The sequence below is a fragment of the Lygodium microphyllum genome, chromosome 13, assembly GCF_053477565.2.
Source record: "Lygodium microphyllum isolate KBCC chromosome 13, Lygodium_microphyllum_v1.1.10, whole genome shotgun sequence".
In the NCBI taxonomy this organism is placed as follows: Eukaryota; Viridiplantae; Streptophyta; class Polypodiopsida; order Schizaeales; family Lygodiaceae; genus Lygodium; species Lygodium microphyllum.
The window spans coordinates 32541611-32557150 of record NC_141147.1 but is presented as its reverse complement, the minus strand read 5'-3'; the positions used below and the strand labels follow the sequence as shown (position 1 = coordinate 32557150).

The following is a 15540-nucleotide window of genomic DNA, read 5'->3' as shown; positions in this document are numbered from 1 at the left end:
AGTTACCGATAAGGGAAACCCTAGACCTTGTAAGGATTTTTCTTAACCAAAAACCTTAAAAGTGTCTACAAAAATTGATCCTCCTTTAATCTAATTACAAACCCATGATATTATTGTGGAGTTGGCACACTACATGTATTAAAAAAGTTTCATCCCTACAAAGCTAATAGTGAATTATGGGAAGAGACTCATCCTTGTGAGTTGCCTTTAAGGTCTCCTTTTACAAGTGCGCAATCATAGATCGAATTGTGCATTGCTATTTTGAAAATGGATTCACCATGGAGGAGAAAGTGCATGTTCTTAAATTTGTGTAGGGCCCATGATTGCGAGTGAAGCCACCCTACGCAACTGAATAATGCTAAAATGAGGTGCTGGTGTGGACAAAATCAAGCTTTATGTTTCCCTTCCTTTAACAAGAGTTTCAAGAGAAACATTTTTAGTAGCAAATACAAAAACCTATAACTCAAAATTTAGGAGTCATTTGTTGATCAAATTACGTATGCTTGCCATTTCTTAAACTAAAACTTTTGTAAAGTCCAAGGTTTTAAACTTCTTTTTAAAAATTTCAAAGTTTTTCATGAAAATTGTGCAATTCATTCTTCATTCAACCCTAGTTTTTCATGAACACTGCTTCTAAGATAGCAAGGGTTTGTACTATTTTTCATGAAAATTGTGCAATTCATTCTTCATTCAACCCTAGTTTTTCATGAACACTGCTTCTAAGACAGCAAGGCTTTGTACTATTTTTGTACATCAAGTGGGGACTTTTGAACCCCAAAACATCTACAGTATTACCAAAAATGTGAGTGCGCACATGCATGCATACATGTGTGCACCTGCAAGGGACTAAGAGCATACGTTCATGCTCTACCAAATTGGACAAAATTTTGGGATATTGCACCATATGGACTCCTTGACACTCATAATTGAACATCTATCTGGAAGGTTACACAATCATTTATGAATGTATTAAGCTGGGAACTTCTTGTGCTTCCAAATGTGTAACTTTTAATAATCAAGAGGCATATAGAGGCCTCACCAAAGAAAAAAGAATCATGTACAGTTATCATGTAAAGATGCTTGGTCACAAGCCCTGGTAAGTAGCTTACCTGACTTCAAGGACAGCATACAGAGAGGAACTGGTAGTAAGTTACAAATAAACAAGGATATGAACAGCAACCATCTGATATTAGGAGAGCAGTCATAATGACTGGACTTAGGAGGCAGAGACTTTCACGCCAGTCCCATCACATACATCACACTTAATAACAGTTGTACCTTCACAGTACGGGCACTTGGCACCATCGTCTGCCCACTCCAAAAACTGCACAAAAGAACAAGCTTTCATCAATCAGTGCAGCCTTAAATTACTGCAATGAAATTACAGCAAAATCTTCACCTAGAACTCTGCTTTCAAGAAGGATGCCAAAACAGCAAGTCTTAGTAACATGACTTACAACTTTTCTTGGCAGCCATCACATGGTGGGGGAAGTTTAACATTTTGGCTGGATGCTGCATATGGGTGAGATAGCATTCCGGGAATGTTTCAGCACCTTAATCTGCAGAATCCAGCCAAAATTGACTGGTCGAGCCAACTGCAGCCTCCTCCCGACCATGATGGGTGTTACTTGGGAAAGACATCTAAATCTCAAAACAATTTACCTGCTCCTCCACATTCAGCTCCCCTGTACCTTCACATTCTGCATGTAGACCAGGGTTCTTTTACCATTTCGGAAAAATTCAAGTCAATAAATATCTCCTACATATATTCAGGTACATAAAAATCTATAGAAATACCTGTGCACATCATAGTCCCTTGGCCCTTGCATGAAAAACACCTTCCCCCCAGTACTGCTGCACCTGGACCAGGCCCATTGTTGCTTTTAAGGCGTTCTGGCTCTTCCCATCTGTTCTCTCCAAGAAGGTATACCCTGCTATGAGAGACTTGGACATACGTGCTCTTTTGTTCTGGTTTGCTAGGTAGGAAACCCAAATTGGTCCCATCTTGATCATTTTTGGCATTTTCAGACTTCCCTCCAGAGGCATCAGAGAGTGTTTGATTCTGGAAAGCATGCAGAACATAAAAGTGATTATAGCAACATAAAACTTCCTTTATGTTTAGAACTTGGGAGAAACAATAAGCGTATGCGTATTATTAAAATACGGTTTTTTCATTCCCATCTACCAGCAAGGCAGGGCCATGGACCCAACAAAGGAGTTAGCTACTGTAAGCAGCTTGTGCATGCATAGCTTTAAGCACATATTTGTGCACATTCGCTAGTATAACATTCATTTGTGAACATTCAATAATATCTAAGCATGCATTTGTGCACATTTGCTAATATAACATGTATTTGTGCACATTCGCTAATATAACATCAAACCCGAGACGAATGGCTTTTGACCTTAGGTGTTTCGTTCTCTTTGGAAGGTTCTTGAAGCTCTCCTCCCAACAACTTCAGCATTAGTTCTGCAGTCATTATGCCATCTTCATATACACCAGCTGTTGCCTGTATACATAACCCCACTACAAGCATTTCTTAGCATCTTTCGATAGTAACAATCAGATTATTTTAGAGGCAAAATAAAACAACTTCTCACTTTATTGCAATCCAGCATCTCAGCTCACTAGCTTACTTGCCACGATCTGACTGCTCTTTCGGTACCACTTGAAAATACGGAGTACTCCATATCTTCTTCACCAGAATAAAATCCTAGCTTTCCTAAGGCTTCCTGCAATAAGATTCAAATCAAATTGTTTTCAATGAGCATTGTTTTTAGTCCCCTCACCAAATTCTAATCAACAACCAACAATTGGAGCTTGGAATACGAAAATACTATTCCAAAATGGTTTGGAATGGGGAATCCATTAGTCACCTTCCAATTCTTGTTTCCCTACAGCCATTCCTAGTCCCTTCCCCTTGTAGGAAATGGTCAGGCTGGAGCGTGCAAGGACCAGCCCTAAAGAATTTTGACTCGTTTGACTTTTGTTTGACAAAACATCATGTTTTTGCTGCACAACTATTGGATGCTGCTTTCTGCCTTTGTTTCTATGAGACTGCACAATGAAACATGAAACACCAACATGAAGACAGAGGGGAAGAGAAAGACTGCAATGGAAGAAGAGAATGGAAAAAAAAAATCTGCACTGAACTCTGAAAGAATGCTTGAAGGGGAGAGTGCGCAATGGAGTGTGAGATTGAGGCACAACCTGCAGAGCTGAGAGTTAGAGAGAGTGAACTTAGAGATAGTGTTCCAGTTCGTGATGGTACACAAAGAATAAAAGAATGTATTTATATGTTAGGGTACATTAAGGGTGTGTTCACACCTGTAAGACTATTTACACAGAAATGAAGGGACTTTACACCCGACAAACTCCCACTTAAAGGCCCGAAGTGGTACCTTTAAGCTAACCAACTCCCACTAAATGAGTGCAATGCTCATGCTAAGCCTTTTGCAAGACACTTACTGAGAACATCTGCAAGGTTATCTTGGGTTTTGACATTAGTCAATGTGACAAGACCATCATCCAAGACCTGTCGAATAAAGTGATACCGAACATCTATGTGTTTGGTACGTGCATGGAACATGGCATTCTTAGCCAGACATACTCCACTTTGGCTATCACAACCAAGCACTGGAGTACGTGAAGAAAGACCAAAATCCTTAACCAGACGGCCAAGCCAAATAGCTTCCTTAGAAGCTTTGGTGGCCAGCTTTTGTAGTACTCAGTGCCACAATTTTTTGCAATCTTGAACACCAAGAGATAGCCCCACCAGCCAGAGTGAAAACATACCCACTGGTAGGTTTCCTAGTGTCAAAATCTCCTGCCATGTCTAAATCACAAAATCCCTGCAACTCTAGTGTAACCCTTCCACAAGGTTGTCCACGTCCGATGGATGGGCCAACCCGTCTGACCCGTCCTGTCTCGTCTGCTGTGTCCGGTCCCGTCCGGACCCGTTCGGTCCGTTTCTTGTGAGTCGTCCGACTGCGCTCCGTCACCCGTCTGACTGCACCCCGCCATCACTCGTCCGGTCCGTTCCTTGTGGCCTTTCTGACTGCACCCCGTCATCAGTGACCGTTACGCTTGGGCCTTGCGGCCAATGAAGTTGTAAACGGTCACTTTTTTTACCGTTTTCAAGCGGCCAAGCCCCTTTTTCTTTTCTTTGTTACCTTTCTTTTCTTTTTTCTTTCTTACGTTTCTTTTCTTTCTTACCTTTCTTTTTCTTTTCTTTCTTTCTTTCTCACAAAGAGTCAAAGACTCAAGAGAAAAGATTAAAGATTCTATCTCTCTCTCTTTCTCCCCCCAAGGGCCAACCCTAAACTCCAAAGCACTCTCCCTTTCTATAAAATCTCCCCTCCCCCACCATCTCATTCATCCTTTTAAGTTCTCCACCCCTCCTCCTTCTTTCAAGCTCTCCATGCTTCCTACTCTCTCGAGCTCTCTTCTTAAGTCCTCCCTTAACCTCTCAATCCTTCCAAGTTCCAACCTCCTCCTTCATCAAGCTATAGCCTCTCTCTACTCCCTCAAGCTCTCTACTCCTTCAAGCTCTCTACTCTTTCCACTCCTTTCTTCAAACATCTTACCCTCCACCCGTGACCCTCTAAGATCTCTCTATACATCATCAATGGCACCCTCTCTCCATGAGGCTTTTCGCTTGCATTGTGCCTACTTCGAACGGGTGAAGGAGAAATCCAACACTTGCAAGTGGCAATGCAAGTATTGCCCAAAGCTCCAAATCCCATCCGTCACTCGCCTTCTCATCCACCTTTGCAAAGAGTTTCCATCCATAATATGGACACTATGCGCTACACATTGTCTAGATCTTCTTATGGAAGATATAGGCAAGTTGGAGTGGATAGCGAGGATTGTCAACAATGCTTGCACAATCATTGGCTTTGTTAACTCCAAGGTCCGAGTTCTTGCGATATATCGCTCATACTTGAACTTGGAGTTGAAGAAGCCCTTGAAGACTCGGTTTGCAGCCATTTATCTCGATCCATTTTTGTACACTTTTTGTATGAGATTGCACATCTGGCTCATAATAAAGTTGTTGGTTTCATTATTCATGCTACATAGTACACTCTCGAGTCTTGTTTCAACTCTCTTGTGCACTTTTGGCTTGAATCTCTAAGTTTATGTTTTAACTTGTAAGTCCAAACATTAAGCATAGACTTATGTATTTTTAATTTCATCGGACGTAGGTCCAAGATTTATTAGTCTGATTAGTACTGTACTACCATTGGACTGTTCTAATTGGACGCCATCGGATGTAACAACCATGCCTTTCCATAGGGTATACACTTTTCTTGTGTACCTTTCAAGTATCTGAAGATACATTTCACTGCTTCCCAATGTGGCTTGCCAGGCTTAGACATAAATCTGCTAACAACTCCCACTGCATGAGCAATGTTAGGGCAAGTTGCAACCATGGCATACATCAAAGATCCACAAGCTGATGCATAAGGTATGCCCTTCATGGCACTAGTAGTTGCATTATCCTTAGGGCAATTAGATTTGCTAAGCTTTGTATGTGGCGGTAAAGGCACACCAAGAGGCTTAGCATCAGCCATATTAAACCTGTTAAGTACTTTGTTGATGTACTTGTCATGTGAGAGAAACAACAAATGCTGCCCTCTGTCTCTTTTAATGTGCATGCCCAAAATGTGTTCAGCTGCCCCCAAATCTTTCATGGAGAAGGCTGAACTCAGCTGCCTTTTAAGAGCATTCAAAGTACTCTTATGCTATCCTGCAATCAGCATGTCATCCACATACAAAACCAGCACAATAAGGCTTCCATCCTCAGCCTTTTTAGTGTATAAGCAGTGATCTACATGATTGCATTTAAATCCATGACTGAGCATAAAGGTATCAAATTTTTTGTACCATTGTCTAGGGGCTTGTTTCAGCCCATATAAGCTGTGTTTCAGCTTACAAACCAAATGCTCTTTTCTTGGAATAACAAATCCTTCTAGCTGCCTCATGTATCGCTCTTCATCCAAGTCACCATGAAGAAAAGCTGTTTTTACATCCATCTGATCCAACTCTAAATCCAAGGATACTGTGAGAGCAAACAAAACACGGAGCGTAGTCATCTTCACCACTGGTGAAAAGACCTCTTAAAAGTCTATGCCTTCCTTCTGTGTATAGCCCTTAGTAACCAGCCGTGCCTTGTACTTGGGCTTCCCATCAATACATTTCATTTTGTAAACCCATTTATTAGAAATAGCTTTCCTATCCTTGGGTAAAGGTACAAGCTCCCATGTGTTATTTGGATATAGAGACTTCATCTCCTCTTGCATAGCAAGCTCCCACTTTCTCTTGTTTTCACATGACTATGCCTCTTTAAATGTCAGCGGCTCACCCTCATCAATAAACAAAATGCAATCCAAAGATGGCTGAAACCTCTGTGGCTGCCTTTTGACACGTATAGACCTTCTTACCCAATGATCTGTATTATCAGGCAGTGGGCCTACATCTTGAGGAATGTGCACACCATCACAAGGTGAATGATTTTCAGCATTTTCTTGCTGTTGTAATCTATTATTAGCATGTTCTTCTTGCTATCCAATTTCATCTTGTGCATCTATTTGCTGCCCATGCTCTTCTGGCTGTAGCACAATAGGTTGCTGCTCATTTTCAGCATCAAAAGGGATAGAACTTGTAGCTAATGACTGCTGAATGGCTAGCTGTTCATGCTGAAATTCGATCTTCTTTTCGTCAATTTCACCATGTGTAGCATTTTTCAGCAACTTTGCCTCATTAAATACTACGTCTCAGCTGCGTACTATCTTCCTGCCCTGAGGAAGCCAAACTCTATAACCCATCTCTCCCTCATTTCCATATCCCATGAAGATGCCCTTGATGGATTTCATGTCTAGTTTGGTCCTCTGTCCTACAAGTACATGCACAAAGGCATCACAACCAAAGATATGCAAATGGTCATACGAAGCAGGTTTGCCAAACCAAACGTCTTTAGGAATGCTATTTTCAATGCACGATCGGGAGAGCAATTGCATACATGAACTACAATTTTAAGAGCCTCTTTCCAAAACTATTGCGAGAGATTAGCTGTGGACAGCATGCATCTGACTCTCTCACAAAGTGTGCGGTTAAATCTTTCAGCCACGCCATTTGATTTAGGCAACCTCTAGTGTATTCAGAAAATGACTCCAAAGAGGGGGTAACATGAAAAGAGGCACCCCTGTCCGCCCATCATGGGCTAAAAGTAAGGCATCAATTACCTCCTTTTTGGTGATGTGCATATCACCTGTTGCTGCCATAATATTTGCATCATTACATGAGGCTACAACAAGTATCTCTTCAGTGTCAGGAAGCTCTTCAATCACCACACTAGATGCAACATTTGCCTTTGCAACTTCTTTAGAGGAAGAGCTCTCATTATCTTTCTTATCATCCTTCTTTTTCTTACCCTACTGTTTCTTTCTTTCTTGCTATTTCTTGAAGCACCGGCAATCGAGGTTTTTATGTCCTTTACGCCCACACTAATAGCATGTGATATCTTTCTGTTTGCCCTTGCTTTTGCTTATGCTTTTCCCTTTACTAGCTACATTACCCCTCTTTTCAGACCTGCCTTTTACATGGTAAGCTGAGCCACTGCTTTCACCATTAGAATTTCTTTTGATTTCTTCATTAAGGATTGAACCTCTAACACCATCAAAATTCAAAGCGGGGTTGGTCCTAAGTGACATAACCAAAGATTTCCAACTGTCAGGCAAAGTCATCAATAAGAAAATAGCTTTCAATTTATCATCAAAAGCCGCCAAACTAGAGTCCTGCAAAACTGACTCAAAACCCTTGTGAAAACACTCAAATGCTCAGATGCCGGCTTAGACTCATCCAACTCCATGTTCACAAGTTTACGAAAAGATGCACTTGATTCACATGAGTTGTATTTTCATAAGTGTCCTTAAGCTTTTTCCATATAGCATAATCTATATCAAGATACTTGATGTCTGTAAGTACATCATCAGACACTGTCATCTTAATGTATGCAATGGCCTTTTTATTAAGTCTAGCCCAATCCACATCTGTCACAGCTGTAGGCTTAGTCTCCACGAGAACATCTTCACAGTCCTTGAGAAACAAAATGCCTTGCATCCTATCCTTCCACATGTCAAAGCCAGTGCCATCAAACCTCTTGATTTCAAAGAGGGATTTAGTGTCACTGTTGCTAGAAGCATTTGCAGCCATTTTTCAGCAATACACCAGAAATTCAATGCTGCAATTTATGACAACAAAAATGAGCTGAATATTCAGCTGATTTCTGCCCAGAATTTCAGCAAATAATAGCAAGAATCAGTCCAGGTATGTGTACAGCAGTAGAACGAATGACTTTCAGCAGTATGACTGCAATTTCAGCATACATTAAATGCATATATCATTGCCAGGTAACTCCCACTTTAGCAATATCACCAAAAATACATCTGCAACAATCCCAGATCTGCAAATCATCACTAAGACTGCTGCAACATGAATAATCAGCGATACATTAACTCAATGGGAGCTGTCCAACATGTGTACTTCATACATATGTGCTCGTATCAACTTCTGATACACAAAACACCAAGGAATCTTTGCAATTTCTCCAAAATCGCACAAGTGGAAGATAAAAATGCTCAAATCACTTTGCTTATGACAACAAGATTGCTTCAGCAATATTCCCAAAGTGCATTTCACGCATTAACTTTGCCAAAATCCACAGATTTCAATAAAAGCCCCAAAATTTCACTATCAAATCTGCCCCAATTTCATTAATACATGTTCTCGAAAGCATAAAACTAGCAAATTTTGCAAAAGTTCACAAAATTTTGCAAAAGCCCCAAAATTTCCGGGTCCAAGTGTGCACAAATGTCAGCCAATCTGACTCAGTTGAACAAAATTTCACCAATACAGCAAAAGCCCCAAATTTTATGGGTCCAATGTTGAGAGATTTCACTCAAATGAGTAAAATTTCAGTAAATTTGGTGAAATCCCCAATTCAAACGTGCACAATATCTGCAATTTCTGACGCAGATGCCTCAATTTTGCCTGAACAACACTTAATTTGAAAAGCCCCAAATTTCTGGGCATTAATATGCACAAATCTGAACTTTGTGCTTGCACATGCGAACCCCCGTCAAGCCATGGGAAAATCCAAAGAGGATTATTAAGAAACAAAATAGATTTGTGACTTAAAAAAAAGAAGTGACAAGGTCTGTTGACCTGTTAGTCACGTCACATGACCTAGAACCCCGCCGGCTGACTCGTGTGACCTGGAACCCCCGTCGGCTTGTCGCCCGTCTATGCACACGTCACGCAGGCCACGACGACTCACTATAGGCATTACTTGCTCATTGCCACGTTGGTTCCCTTGTTGGACGTCACCTGTCATCTACTGTCATCCAGTCGTTTGCTATCGTCATGCTAGACACGAAGTCCAATCGTCACACCGGAAACGAAGTCCACTACCGTCGCACCTACTGCTGCCCGCTGGTCCACGCTAGTCACGCTAGACCTGCCTCCTAGTCCCGACTGTTCGCGAGCTGCCTTTGACCTCGGGAAGTGTGCACTCTGTGCTCAGATACTAGTTTGAAGGGGAGAGAGTGTGCAATGGAGTGCGAGATCGAGGCGCGAGCTATAGAGCTGAGAGTTAGAGAGAGTGAACTCAGAGATAGCTGTACCAATTCGTGATAGTACACAAAGAATAAAAGAATGTATTTATATGGTAGGGTACATTAAGGGTGTGTTCACACCTGTAAGATTATTTACACGGAGACAAAGGGACTTTACACCCAACAATGCTGAATACAAGGGGGACTGATCAATCCTTACATGTAGTGAAACCAGTCCTCCTTGGAGAGGGTGGTCAAACCTGATTAAGCACTTAATTACAGAAATTAACAAATGAACATAAACTGAAATGCATAAATTACCATCATAATCTTGGACATTGGACACCTTGTTGGCCCCAAAATTGGCGCCCCTTGCAGTATTTCTTTAACTTGAATTACTAATGGATAGAGTACAATTCAAGATTTCACAATCTCCTTTGATCCAAAAGCCATTTGCTGTGCAACCAATCAGCAAAAAAATTCGGGTCAATTTTTACCCAGGACTGGTACAAATGGAACCACAAACTAGCCAAATGATGCCCCAAATCAATGGGATGGACTGGCATCTGAAATCCCTGACAATTCCTTGAATTTAAGGTGTTGATTTCAGTGTACAATGCCTTTGACCAATGGCATGAGTCCCAAGGTGGTTGCTAAACCCTAATTTTTGCAAAAATTTAGAGTTTACAACAAAATCCTCACTGTTGTCCACTAAATTTGACTAAGAACACCTTAAATTGATTGAGAAATGTTGAGATCTTTAGAGAATAAATTGGAGAAGGTGAGAGAATGCTAGAGAGAGAGAATTTCCTGATTTCGCACACGGGCAAACCCCAAATTGACTGTTGTTTGCCTGAATTAGCCCCAAATGCTGTCGTCTACTGCCAAGGAGAGCATTAAATGCTATCACCTACACCCACATGAAGATTCAAAGGCGATTCCATAAGCCAAACAACACAATCCGATCCCATTGCTGCTTTGCATTCATCACTAGTATGCTAATGAAGAGAGAAAAAATATGGAGAAGAAAAAGGAGAGAGAAGATGAAGAAGACTGCACCTGGTTCTATCCCTCACTCTCTCACAATCTCATAACCTTGCACACAACTCCAAACTCAAACCTCTCACCATGAATGTAAAGAGAAAGAAGAAAAGCAAGAAAAAGATGTAGAGCCTCACTATCCCAAGTTCCTCATTCAACACACCTCTCATACTCTCTCTTTCTTTCAATCTCAACAATGGAGACAAGGTGAACTGTGATAGAATAGAAGATGTGAATGGTTTCTCAATAGTTGTATTAAACAACTTCCAAGGGATGTACCAAAAGGGTAAATACAATTGAGACCTTCTATCTTTATATAGACCAAAATTAGGGTTAGGGTTAGGGCCCCTTCTCTAAGATGGCACCCCATTTGCATTTGAAGTTTATGTCCCTTTTGTATTTTAGGGTTTGCGCCCTCTTTTCGGTATCCTATGCACCTTGTAGACTCTTAATACTTGATATATACTTATATCTTGACCTAATTAGACCTAGTCTATGCTATGGCAATTACATATTTATGTACTCAATCTACACAATAGTTGTGAATGCGACAAATATAATAGTAGGTGATAATACAATGTGTATGAATGTAGTAAGCGTAGCTCTTGGTAAACAATATGATAATAATAACATGATGTCCATGATGGTCCACAAATAATAAGTGCCCAAAGTAGTATATTGTAGCTCCAAAAAGTAATATCCTTTTAAAAATAATGCTTGGGACTTACTTTTACACTCTCTTTGACTTCAATCTTCCAAATTTATTGTTAACGTTATCCCCCTTTGAGATGAGTGCCAATCACATTGCACTCATGTTGAAGGTACCATATTGTAGCTTGTAGTGAAGATGTGGAATGCTAGGATAGTTGATAAAGAAGTCCTAATGGAGAAGTAACAAATGCTTCTAATAAAGAAATATGGCTAATGATGATGATTTCCTTACTAATGGTGTGAATGATTGGTTTCAAAGTAGAAGGTGAGTGATTGTATTGTTGGTTCCTGACAACTCTTGTAGAAGATGATGTTGCTCACTGAGAGTCCTTTTAATGGAGAGAACTTGAATGATAATGGAAAATGAATTGGAGGTTGTCAAAGAGAGGATATTTGGGTGTTGAAGTGAAAGTGATGCTCATGATTCTCCATGAACTTTTGTAAAGAAAAAGTAAAACCTCATGTATATTTACTTTCTAGGGACAAGTACTAGTCTTCTATCTTATGCACATGACATATGATGTTATTGGTTTGGGAGATGAGTCAAACTTCAAGAAATCTTGAAGTGTTATCGAACACTTTAAGTCCCAAAACTATGTATAGGTTATGGTGCAAATACATTATGAGTGTACAAGCTCATGTAGTCTAATACTTAGACATTTGCTACATAGGATCTTCCATTGATGATAGTCGGTGAAGCAAGGAACCTTGAATTGATGAAGATGGGAAGAAGTGTCATTGGCGAGAAAAAAGGGATTTATTGAAGATCATAGGGAGAACCCAAAAGGTAGGGTGGACTAAAGTTGGAGCCCAAGCCAAGTAACCCTTGAAAAGCACGGTTCTCCTATGAATCAACCAGATTAGGCATTTGACGTAATTGGGCTCTTCCTTGCGCATCAAGTTTCTTTACTACCTTGCTATGGGGTTGATTTGCCAATACTACATAAATGAGATAATGAAGAAAAAGAGGTGCAAGTGACTCAAAAAGATTCTAACCAAGGTAAGCTAGACTTTGTACATGTATGTCCAGAATTTGATGTACCTTATGTAAATGATAAGGAAAAATGAGAGAGAGTAAGGGACTAGAGATGGAGTCAGCTCACCAAAGTCACTATACACATCCAACTTGAGAACCCCTAGATGTAGTGCAGTATTTAAGACTATATATATTTTTGTTCTCTTTCAGCTATTTGTTCTCTCTTTCTTTTCTTTCAAATGTTATTTGTCTTTATTTAAAATGGTGAATAGAATTTTTGTACAACTTGGTTTGTAATGCATTTTTTCATCAACTTCTACGTTTTACTTTTTTATTTTTGTGCAAGGCTAGGTGACAAGTTACGAGCTGTTTTTGGCTGTGTTTGGTCTCTTTTCACTTTGTGATACATTGCTTGGCTTTAGAGAGGGTTCTCTTAGAGTGAAGCGATGCGGAAGCGTATAACCAAGACAGAGTGAAGAGAGAGAGAGAGAGAGAGAGAGAGAGAGAGAGAGAGAGAGAGAGAGAGAGAGAGAGAGAGAGTGTATGTGTGTGTGTGTGTGAAACACAAAATTTGCAATGAAGAATGCTGTGTAAGAAGTAGATATGTATATGGGTGCAGGGGTGTCTGCATATGTCTCCACCTCGAAGATTTCACAATGTTGGGATGTAAAGGTTCTTTATTCACCTCCATGTATTGTACTGTACATGTGAATGCACCCTTACATGCCCTAAGTATAAATACATTTTATTCTTTGTGTACCAATACATTGTTGGTACACCTAAAATTATATCGTACTCTCTCTATCACTCTCACTCACCTGCACTCTTTTGCTGTTGAAGATCATCAAGCATGCCTCTTCGGAGGGGTATCCAAGACCAAGAGAGGGCTATAGAGTATTATTGATTGTAATTGCATTGCAATTGAGTGAAGATATGTGTGAGAGAGATCAAGTATGAGAGAATAAAAGTGAATCATTATTTATATTTTTGTGGTTATTTGATGGATTTTAATAGGAATCCGAAGATTGTGATCAATTTTGTTGAAGACAAAGCCATGGGAGATTTTTTCTATGATGTTGCGTGAAGATTTTTTGTGCCTAGTATTCTTTTTTTCTATTGTGATTATATAAAATATGAAAACATGCTTGTTGATGAATACAAGATATATTTTCTTGTAGTAAGATCCTTGTTTCCTTGGTGTTTTCTCAAGAGTCCCATGTTTTTAGTGCACAACCATGGAAAACTGCCATCCGCAAGCACCAACAGAGATTGAAAATGGAAGATTAAACCAGTTGACGGCACGGACTGCTTGACAAGTCAGGTGTGACTTAACGGGACTGGCTGATGGGACTAATGGTAGATGGCCAACGAACAAGTTGTGCAGGCAGCTCATGTGAACATGTCGAACACAGGCAGGCAAAGATGTGACAAGAGTAGGCAAGGACTACAGTCGCAGGTGAATGGACAGCCTAGACAACGGGTAGAGCAAGGCGCTATGCATGGCGACAAGGATCCAGCGAGCGACTAGTGGAACCAATGCGTGGCTGACGACCAAGCGATAAGTGCACGCAGGGAAAAGCATGCAAAGCTCTACACGTGGCGGGGTCCAACGAGAGACCAGTGAAACCAATGCGTGGCTGACGACTAGGTGCACGCAGGGAACAACAGGCGGCAGACGACAGGCACCGCGTGACTGACGCGACGAGTTCAATCTTGCATGAAGAAATTAGACGTAAGTCTAGTGGAGAAGGCAACAACTCAGCTTACAATGTTGAGGCAGTGCTGAAAAGAAAAATACAAATGTTGGATAGAGAAGTAGAAGCAAGAGCAAAGGAAAGGAAAAGAGTGACTTGCTATCAGTGTGGTCGGAAGGGCCACAAGAAACCTGATTACAGGTACTACAAGAAGGAACAAGAGAGAAAGAAGAATGCAGGAGAAAAAAGAAGAAAGAAGATAAGACAGATGTATCTAAGCCAACCAAAGGCAAGGAAAAGGCCAATGTAGAGTGTGTTGGGAATAAAGGCCTCGTGCCTTTAAATGTGCTTAGGTGTGAACATACCCTTAGCACTTGTATTTACACATATATATCTATCTAAAAACCTAAAGGTACACTCGTCAATTTATATATATGCAAATTGAATTTCACACAATTTGGACATCAACACTTGGTAAAATTTCGGGGTTTTGCTGAAATTGCTCTATTTTGACAAAATTGATGTGTTCTATACATGATAGAGAATATGCAAATGCATGATTGATGCTTTGAGCACAAAAATTTGGGGCTTTTGACCGTTCGAGTCAAATTTTATGCCCGTGGATACATGCACAACAGAAATTGCAGCTAAAATTTGGGATTTCTCATGTAATGTGATGTATATGCCTTGGGAACAGCTATAATCAGTTGTGGAATGTTGTAGCACATGGTTTGGTGCTTCTGAAAATTTATTTACAGATCTGAATTTGGTGCTTCTACATGGCCATTTATTGCTGGTTGGTACTTGTTTGTACCTTGGTTGCTTGGGTGACAGTTTGGGCTTGCATTTGCTGGTTTTTTTGTACTTTGGTGCACATGCTTTACTTGCAGATACAGATGATGGCATGCATACATGGATTCTCAATTCAAGTGCTTCCTTTCATGCCACCCCTCATCGTGAGTGGTTCTCCGCCTATAGAGGGGGTCGACATGGTGTTGTCCATCTTGGGGACAACTATGCATGTGAGATTGCAGGTATTGGCAGTGCACAGTTACACTTTCAGCATGGCTTTGTCTTTACACTTCAGCATGTACAGCATGTACCTCAGCTCAAGAAGAGCTTAATTAGCATAGGGTAGCTAGACGATAATAGTTTTCATACCACCTTTGGTGATGGAAAATAGAAGATCTGTAAGGGGATCTAGGGTTATTGTCAGAGGTTGCAAGAGTGATACTTTGTATCCACTGCATGTATCTAGTGTGCGTGACCATATTGTTGCCGTGACCGAGCAGCCAAGCGTTTCTTTGAGGCATGGCCGGTTGGGACACATGAGTCAAACAGGAATGAAAGTGTTTTCTCGTTTGGGTTACTTGCCTTGTCTTCGTTATGCTGATTTAGAGCACTGTGATCATTGTATTTATGGCAAACATGCACAAATGTCTCATAAAAAGTCTCTTTCTTTGAAATCTTTTCCTCTAGAGTTAGTACATTTGGATGTATGTC

General features: G+C 40.5%; 1 protein-coding gene across 1 annotated transcript in view; it reads right to left on the bottom strand.

Moving 5' to 3' along the window:
• Window positions 1–771: 771 nt before the first annotated feature.
• Window positions 772–15540, bottom strand: part of PTAC5 (plastid transcriptionally active 5) — a 96309-nt gene continuing 81540 nt past the window's right edge. Inside the window, exons 5-9 of the mRNA XM_087690923.1 lie at window positions 2638–2733; window positions 2406–2510; window positions 1798–2062; window positions 1663–1700; window positions 772–1324 (exon numbers count right to left, since the gene is read on the bottom strand). Coding sequence (XP_087547049.1) covers window positions 1217–1324; window positions 1663–1700; window positions 1798–2062; window positions 2406–2510; window positions 2638–2733 — 612 coding nt within the window. The 3' untranslated portion in view covers window positions 772–1216. The remainder of the gene's footprint in view (window positions 1325–1662; window positions 1701–1797; window positions 2063–2405; window positions 2511–2637; window positions 2734–15540) is intronic.